The sequence below is a fragment of the Cynara cardunculus genome, assembly GCF_001531365.2.
Source record: "Cynara cardunculus var. scolymus isolate 2C chromosome LG 10, CcrdV1, whole genome shotgun sequence".
NCBI classification, from domain to species: domain Eukaryota; kingdom Viridiplantae; phylum Streptophyta; class Magnoliopsida; order Asterales; family Asteraceae; genus Cynara; species Cynara cardunculus.
Window position 1 is genome coordinate 20,908,809 of NC_037537.1, and position 10,219 is coordinate 20,919,027.

The following is a 10,219-nucleotide window of genomic DNA, read 5'->3' on the forward strand; positions in this document are numbered from 1 at the left end:
ATCGGTTAACAAAGTTAACACGATAATCTTGGTTAGCATTTGAACCAGCCACTATATATATATATATATATATATATATATATATATATATATGACCCAACTAAGGGGTTGTTTACTTGCGGCTTAATTAAACTTATTGGTTTATTTGACTTATTCAGACATCTCATTTGGGTTGTTTACTTACGGCTTAATTAAATTTATTGGTTTATCTAACTTATTCAGACATCTCATTTGGATTGTTTACTTACGGCTTAATCACACAGATAAAAATGGTGTGTTGTCCCCATTCAACCACAAAAATGACACCCCTACTCCTTATTTAAAGAATCGTCTCCTTCCCAAATGAGACACCCCATCGTCAACCTCTTTATGGTTTTATGTTCAAATAATTAATATTTAGGGGTAAATCAGTCATTTATGTTGTTCAGACTGTTTATTTTCATATTAAAAAAAGTAAACAACAACACCGATTTATACATACAGACAAATTTATCCATACATGACTTAATAAAAATTTTGGTTAACAAAGTCAAACTATAAACCTAATTATTCAATTACACGTTGCCCCATCAATTTTCATATTTATTTATGAAAACAAATTCAAATCATTCCTTCTTTTAAGACTTTGACACCAACAACTATTACTTCTAATTACAAGCAACAAAAGAGGAAAACTCCAACCACATTATTATTATTTTTAATTAATTATTGTGAAAAACGACATTTAATGAGGGTCGTTATATCAAATTATTTGGATGGATAAGATTAGTTCCCCAAATCTCAAGATATTCGTGTTTCTCATTTGAATCAAAACAGAAGGGTTCAAACGAAAACCACAAATATTTTGAGAACCGTAGAACCAATCCTAACCATCCAATACCAAATGGCCAAATGTCAGTTTTGTAATCAGAATGAAATAAAAATGGGAGAGAAATACGAAAATATACCTCACCTTTTTAACAACCGTTAGCGTGGGAGAAACCAATATCAAACAAAATTAGAGGGACCCTAATTCTCAATGTCCGTTTTTATACCTGTTGAGGAATATAATCACATCCCCATCTCCGTCTTCAATGTGAAATTATGGACTTTTTTTCATGTTTAAATGGTGGGTGACAAACAAATGGGTTAAAAACTTAATTTACTCAATTTATTGGAGCATTAGAATGACTTTTCACTAAAAAAAGGTCCGTACGGGCTACGTCTACACAAAACTGTGTAAACATTTGAAAGTCAAACACGTAGCACGATGGAGTACGCATCCGGTGGAAACCTATTTCTATTTTTGTTGCTGATTTTTTTTGTAATCCTTTGATTAATATATCTATACTATCTTATTAAGCAAATTTAGCAAAAGTCTTAAAGTCTTAAAATTTTAAATGACCAAGATACCCTTTATACTACCCTTTAGTCACTTTTTCACCCCCTCCTTTCCTCACATACACTCACCCTCTCACAACCGATTTTTTTAAAATTACAATTTTAAATTTATACTTTATACCCCTATAATTAGTTAATTAATTTACTTATTTTCTTTACTTTTAAATGTTTTATTTTAAATCTTTATCAAATTAACATACATAATCGTATATCAATTAAAACATGTTTAAAAAATACAATTTTATTTTAACAAGTTACACCATTATAATCGTCTCGTTAATACCTTTAAAACGAGTCCAATATTGAATAGTTTTTTACTTAATTATATTATTATATATACCGTGAAAAAATATTTTTAATATTTACGATTTATACTTTTATAGTTATTTATTTATATATATACTATATATTTTGGGGTTAGGATGTCCAAATTGCACTGTATAATATGTTCTGAATTAATATGTTCTTGGGTTTTTTTTTGAATTTCTGGACAAGAAAGAGGGTAAACAGTTGAAATTTCATTTTAAAACCCATCTTTTTTTGTCTTTTCATGGCTTATAATCTGTCAAATTTGTAGTTTTCTTTATTGGTTTTGAGTGTTTATCTTAAAACTCAAGTTTTTTGGTTCTTTGCTCTTGATGTAAATCGAACACATTTGTGGAGTCGTTTAAATATGTTGGATTTTAAATATATTGGATTTTAAACTGTCATACAATTTTTTTCATCGATAGTTTGTAATTGGAACCATAACTCTTATTTATTCAAATTGTATTAATATATAAAGACCAAGTGCAACCTATATCATCGTTAAATCTTATCTTATAAAACCAGTGCAACTTCAAAATCGTTAAAATTCATGGATCCCGCCGCATTGCGCGGGTACACAACTAGTATACATACATATAAAAAGAGAGCACCATCGTATGCAAACCATCCAATTTATACAAACCATGTAAACCATCTTCATTCGTCGATTTCATTGTTTTATCTTATGCAAATTTTTCATGAAATTGTTCAATCTTGTGAAATTGTTTCATATAATACTTTTTTTTGATGAAGTTGTTTCATATATGGTTATGAAATTGTTTCATATAATACTTAATGAAATTTTAATGAAACTGTTTCATGTATTTCTCTAAAATTAAAATAATGAAGATGATAATATCCATAATTAACACTCTCCACAATAAAAATGATTAATCAACCTCCCATAATTACAAAAAAATGAACAAAATGAAAAATAATAATTGGTTGAATGAGGTTTGTACGGTTTGTACAAATAATGTGGTTTGTAAAGTAAACCTCATATATATATATATATATATATATATATATATAATATTTTTAAATAACACGGGTAAGGTACGGATATAGGAATAGATACACGACTCCAATCCTATCCCCCAGTTTAAGCTAAACAAGGATCCTCATCCCTGATCTGGACAAATGAACCAGGTTGTGACGGGTCAAGACAAATCATCATGCCTAAACAAAATAGCAAATCATGATGACAAAACTGTAGTGACGAGACCAAACATATCAACAAATTGCATTTTTTTTTTCATATTGAAAAAGTATGAAGAATTTACATTGAGGGAATGAGCGTGAGAGCCAAATGAATCGAAAGATTCATGTTTGTCTGTTTAGGGTTCCAAACTCAACAATGGCAGAATATCGAACCATGAACGAAAAAAGACATGAGATAAAATAGTGATTGCGAGGCAAGGCTCTTTATTTTGGAGGTGTATACGATACATGGGCTCCTATGCATCATAAGCTATTTTTTTCCAAATGGACACAAGAAGACATATACAAATCTTTATTTTTGAAGTATATAATATTTATATTTTGTAAATAGAACAAATAAACTCAAACACTCTCTTCACCTTTAGTAAACTTTGAACTCTTGACCAACTAAGAGGCTAATGGTTCAAATACCGCTAGACCAAAAACCCTTTGGTGACAGATAAAAAAATTTATGTTTCAAATTCGTACGTCCTATTTATATCGACCAATCATATGAATGTACCTCATCAGTAAAAATGTGATCTTAAATAAAATAAATCTAAAATATATAAAAATCTGATGTGTCTTAATTTTATTGGATGAATACGATACAAAATGTATGATTTAGGTACAAAAAGTTATCCCAACCACTATTATCCATTAAATGCAAATTTAATTAAACCATTTTTTTCAACGAAAACATTATGATTTCCTCTAAATACAACACATTTTAATTATTAAAAGACTTCCAATAAAAAGGTTTCCGTATACGCAGTCATCCTAATTCTTATAAATACCAGTCTTATTAACCTGTGCATCCTCATATAAAGATGGAGATAAACAGTGACTCGGTTGCAATGGCAACGACGGCACCACTAGCTCCCGTGACGGCCCAACGACCTGTTCGGACTGACCTCGAGTTATCCATTCCTAAGCCCTGTAAGTTTTTCCTTTTGTTTTTGAAGTATATGATATTCTATATACGACAAATGGAACTCATATACACGAAGGGGCGGATCTAGTGCATGGTGGTAGGGGTCCTACGCCCCCAACAAACCCACCAATTAAAAAAAAGGTTATAAAAAGATCTGTTCACTAGATTTTCCTATTGTGCGTTCAATAAGAACAAGACAAGGGGCCCAACTTGATATCCTGATTGTTAATCGGTCCATTTACAGCACATACTGATGTTTTCGTTCGAAATATAAGATATAAAGTTATACACCTTGATGAATTAGTAAAAAGTCAACTGAAAATCGATGTGAATAAGTTATCTTTATTTGGTTAACTGAACCATTTAAACCAAAAAGGAAACCCAAAACCGTTTTTATACGGATGAATTATTTGATTTTGAAAAAAAAAATCTACACCCCTAAATGTGCCCTCAACTATAAAAGTTTCTGGATCCGCCACTGCACACCCCATTCACGTTTGGTGAAATAGGAACCCTTGACGTCTTAAGTCAGTGAATACCGCTGAACCGAAGGCCCCTTTGTAAACCATTATTGTTTCTGGTTGAGCTAATTCTGTGTGCTTCAAAAGACTTGGCTAGAGCAATGGCTGCAGTAGATATGGAACACCCTGATGGTACACCCGAACATGATCCTCGAGGCATGAGCGTGCTTCAACAACACGTCGCCTTCTTCGATCAAGACAACAACGACATCGTTTATCCTTGGGAGACTTATATAGGTATTTCACTTCCCGTATGTTTTATTATATCAGTTGTTTTTTGGAAGTACATAGTATTTTATATAATACAAAACGCCTGCACACACTCAGGCACACCTCATCTTTAGTGAGGTTTGAACCATTGACATCTAAGAAGGCTGACCTCTACCTTTAACCATTTCACTCATCATTTATAAATATAACGAACCTTTTAACTCTTTCAGGGTTTCGAGCAATCGGGTTCAACGTATTCACCTCTTTGACTGCAGCATTCGTGATTAATATAGCATTGAGTTACAGCTCCCTCCCGGTAAGTCGTAGTTTAATCCCTCTGTCTTTCCACGAGTCGAAAGCGTATGTAAAACGTCAAAAATCCTCTATCGATAAATAATGTTTACCGATCGTTTATAGGTTGTTTTTATGAAAAAATTAGTCTATGTAGGATGTGTTATTTCAAAATGCTCTTTTTACAATGCTTTCGATTCGGGCTCTTTTTCGCCCCCTTCAAACCCGTGATCGTTTTTTCTCCTTTTTCGTGTCTGTATCGCAGGGTTACATACCTTCCCTATTATTTCCAATTTATATAGCCAACATACATAAATGCAAGCATGCAAGCGATTCCGGGACATATGATACCGAAGGAAGGTAGTACTCGATTCTATGCATAAAAAGGTTTCGATTAGGCCATAACCCGGTATTTAGAGGTTGTTTGTTTACCTATTAATAGTTCCATTAAGAGACAGACGCTGAATCGTTAAAAGGTAAATCTTGTTTGGCAAAAAAATAGTCTGCCTCTTAATGGTTTCAAAACCCTCTTATCCTAGGCCTCCCTTAACCATTCAACGCTCTAATTTCATTGTAAACAGTTACCAAACTATTAATTATATTTCATTTTGAACTATATCATGAGAGTCTCTTAATCATTCTGCACCAAATCATTCATCAACTGTCAATCAGACAAGGGCACTCGCCCATTTATCCATTCAGACACTATTTTGACAACTAGACATGTTGTCTTCATTTCTTTTCATGTGCTTAATTACATGCACAACACTATAAAGACGATATAATCGCTATCATTTCTCAGGTATCTCCCGGTTAACTTCGAGAACATGTTTAGCAAGTACGCCCAAACGACGCCCGATAAGCTAACCTTGAGAGAGTTATGGAACATGACCGAAGGAAACCGCACYGYACTCGATCTCTTCGGATGGTTCGTTCTTGTACYGACCGCTAYAGACGTAATCATTTCCTTCACTTTGAATAGCTGAATGTATGCTTAATTTCTCTCCAACAGGATATTTAGCAAGTTAGAATGGGGATTTCTGTACATGGTTGCTAAAGACGAAGAAGGTTATCTGTCAAAAGAAGCCATGAGAGGTGTCTATGATGGCAGCCTCTTCGACAGTCTTGCTAGAAAGAATTCAGCCAAGGGAAAAAGGATGGATTAAAACCACTGATTGATTATGCATACATACATACATACATACATACATACATATATGTATATATATATATAGAGAGAGTCGGTTTCGAGAACAATAACCAAATAAGATAATAGAAAACGGTCGAATCATAATTGATTTTACACTAAAACCACGTGTACAATCGATTGCCGCACCCGTGAGGTTATGGGCCATGTTGCCCGCACACTTTTGTGTTAAGCGGTGGTGTAAAATCAYRTAATTTGATCCTTTTTGTTTTTATTTTTATTTGGTTAYTGTTCTCGTCTGAACCTCCCTATACATGTATATGTATATGTATATGTATATGTATATGTATATGTATATGTATATGTATATGTATATGTATATGTATATGTATGTATAATCATATATGTATACATAATTTTATCATTATTGCAATAAAACATTGATGTTCTCGTCTGAACCTCCCTCTTGTGTTTTTAAATATATCTTTAATGCCATGATTGATTTTTGTGTTTGGTTGTATTTTTAGGAATAAGTTCAATTTTGGTCCCTAACGTTTTTAATTTTTTTTAATAAAAATCATCGCTAAATTTTAAAAACTCGGATTTGGTCTCTTATGTTTGTCCAGGGGCGGATCTGTCTTTTGGGTATGGTTGGCCGTGAAACCATAAAGTGTAGGGTCTAAGTGTAAATTTTTGAAGTTGTATAAGTGTTGAAATTATAAGGGGCCGTTTGGTTTGATGGAACGGTTTTGAAGGTTTGATACCACTATCAAAAAAATCATGGATCCGTCACTGTGTTTGTCAATTCCCAACGGTTTTGGTCCATTTGTCTAACGATCATTGACTTTTTGCATTAAGTTCAGTTACAGAGAATCCGTTGGAAGATGCTCTTGAATAATTCTCCAATCTTGGAGTTTTCTCTTGTTTTTATATATTTTTAAAACAATATACAAAATATGTTGAAATNATATGTATATGTATATGTATATGTATATGTATATGTATATGTATATGAATATGTATATGTATATGTATATGTATATGTATATGTATATGTATACATAATTTTATCATTATTGCAATAAAACATTGATGTTCTCGTCTGAACATCCCTCTTGTGTTTTTAAATATATCTTTAATGCCATGATTGATTTTGTGTTTGGTTGTATTTTTAGGAATAAGTTCAATTTTGGTCCCCTAACGTTTTTAATTTTTTTAATAAAAATCATCGCTAAACTTTAAAAACTCGGATTTGGTTTCTTATGTTTGTCCAGGGGCGGATCTGTCTTTTGGGTATGGTTGGCTGTGAAACCATAAAGCGTAGGGTCCAAGTGTAAATTTTTAAAGTTGTATAAGTGTTGAAATTATAAGGGGCCGTTTGGTTTGATGGAACGGTTTTGAGAGGTTTGATACCACTGTCTAAAAAATCATGGATCCGTCACTGTGTTTGTCAATTCTCAACAGCTTTGGTCCATCTGTCTAACGATCATTGACTTTTTGCATTAAGTTCAGTTACAGATAATCCGTTGGAAGATGCTCTTGAATAATTCTCCAATCTTGGAGTTTTCTCTTGTTTTTATATATTTTAAAACAATATACAAAATATGTTGAAATAAAATAGATAATAAAATCTTTGTTTATCTATACTATATTATAAAACATTTGACAAAAATTCTTAAAAACCATTTTTATGAATCAAATACTGTTTATTGATGCATATTACTTAAAATTCAGGATTACAAGTAAATTTTGCATAAGTACAATTTATTAAACCTCCATTTTTGAAATCGTGTAACTAACTGCGGATAAACATAATAATATACAGAATAAACATCACATTTTAAATATAAAAATTCTAAAAGATCTAAAATATAATTAGGATAATCGTTGAGTTCTAAAAGACAAGTTTTCCATAATGATTTTGTATAAGGGTAGGCTAAATGCTCTACTATATATTGTTAAATGAACGTCTACCTATTAATTTCTTACTACATACATTAACATCGATATTTACTTTTAAATTTCCAATGTATGATTTGACCTGATTTTAACATAAAAGGGGTACATATATCATTCCCCTTTATATATCATATAATTATAAGTGACATAAATAAAATAATATTTAATCAGGACGTTAAACCAAGAACCATATGTGAAAAGGCATTTCAATAGTTGAGTGTAGCGAAGAGCTTCAAATCCGTTTCCCAGAAGATTTAAACTTGAATATGTTGTGTGCATGTCCATTCATGACATTTTATAGGCCTTGGACGAGATGTAAAAAAGATCCCTCGATAAGTATGAAAAAAATCCAATATATTGTTTTAACATCCCAAATAGCATTGAAATTCAAAAAATACCAATAATTCATATAAAACCGTTTATTCGAGTATTCTTAGGCAAAAAATCTGTCATTAATTACTTCTAAATTAATATTATCTATCATATCCTTTTTACATAGTATCGTAAATCCGTTCTACTGCTAAACACATTAGTATATAGATTGACATCATTTTAGGTCACACTATTGACTATTCAGATCAATACTTTAAGTAAATCAATATAAATCAGTTGGGTTTTCATATCACATCACGTTAATATTTTCATCACTATGTTAAACTTTTAGGGTTAAAACAAATGTTTTAAGAACCATCAATCTTATAATCAAAAGTCCATCTTGGTTAAAATTTGACATCTTATTGGTGTTTTAGAGATATGAGAGAACTTAAGATTCATGCACTCAGTATTAGATAACAAGGAGTCAATAATGTAAGAAAAGACAAAAGTAGCTTTGAAATCATAAAAAGAAAATTCAACAGATAAAAGAAATCTAATATATTCTAATATATGATTGATAAAAGAAAATTCAACAGATAGGAGTTTCTTTAATAAAAAGAAATCTAATATATTCTAATACAAAAAAAGAATTCATGCAGATAGAATAATCAAAAGAGTCAGTGCGAGATGAATGATGGAGAACATATCTATATTTTTCTATGCAAGGTAGTTTTAGATTTTAGTAGTAGATAAAAAAAACTTAGAGAAACAATAAACAATAATATAAAATGAATAACCAATTAATTTTTTGTACATGTTTTTCTTCTCTGATGTACTTACTTAATATATACTTGGACTCTTAATATAATGCTAAATTCTTTTTAGACCATATTAGATATTAAAAAAATTTGTCCTTTATATATATATATATATATATTTGAATTATTATTATATACTAGAAGAGTACTCGTGCAAATGCAGCGAGATACATTTCGATTTCAATATTACATTTTATTCTTTATCTCCGTCGATGTTATAGTGTGGTCTTATGTGATTTTGAAAAGGCGATGATGTTTTTATTTTTGAGTAAAATATAAATTTGAAGATATCATAAAAATTTGACAAAAATATATCGATATTAGTATCACATCAACTATTTAAAATTTCTATTTTTGTGTAATTTTTGTTATAACCGGGTTTGAGACAATCTGAGTTGAGGTAATTTATACATGTTTATTATGTAAATTATGTGAACATGATATTGTGCATGTATATATGTGAAAAGATGTCATGACATATATGATTCATACGTGTATGCATGTGGTGTGAAACATGCATAAGGTGGTGTATAATTGTGATAAATTATTTGAGTGGACATTATTTTATTATTTAAAAGCTTATATCTTCATGGTTGAGAAACCATGAATTTTATAAAGCAAAACCCACCGCCYAAAGTATTTCTATTGGACAGAAGCTGTCACCATCTTTGAAGTTTGATTATTAAAATCCTCCACCGCSTAAGTGAGGATATTTAAAAGAAGAGTTTGAWAAGGTTAWCCTTATCACTGTCACTCTTTTAGAAGAACCTGTGTGTGCGCRAGTTAAAGGTGTTCTTGAAGAATCTGTTATTGTGAGTTGCTGGGTGCTTTTTATCTTCAGAACCTGTGATTTGTTAAGGTGAGTTTTAAACTACTGTAGAATATAAACTGTGAGTAGTTYTGAAACTAATTCCTTTATGTRCTWGTGACTTAATTGTTGAATCTGGATTTCGAAGATGTTATATAGTTTTAAACGGMAAATAAGCTGTTACTGTTTCGAATCTGTTTCTGGGTAAAAAKGATGCAGGTTAATGTTTTTATGATTTTGTTTTGAGGATTGAAACCTTTATGTTTTGGAAATCTTTGAAAGATAAGGTTGTTTTTGGGTTTGAAAAGATTTTTATGGATAAAACTATGA

At 31.0% G+C, this 10,219-nt stretch overlaps 1 protein-coding gene across 1 annotated transcript; it reads left to right on the top strand.

The window, feature by feature from the left end:
- Positions 1-3,714: 3,714 nt before the first annotated feature.
- LOC112519596 (peroxygenase-like) lies at positions 3,715-6,276 on the top strand. The gene is made up of 6 exons (XM_025127797.1): positions 3,715-3,825; positions 4,429-4,578; positions 4,782-4,867; positions 5,108-5,202; positions 5,645-5,770; positions 5,855-6,276. Exons 1-6 carry the CDS (start codon positions 3,717-3,719, stop codon positions 6,006-6,008), a joined length of 720 nt encoding a protein of 239 aa, XP_024983565.1. The 5' UTR covers positions 3,715-3,716; the 3' UTR covers positions 6,009-6,276.
- The last annotated feature ends 3,943 nt before the right edge of the window (positions 6,277-10,219 follow it).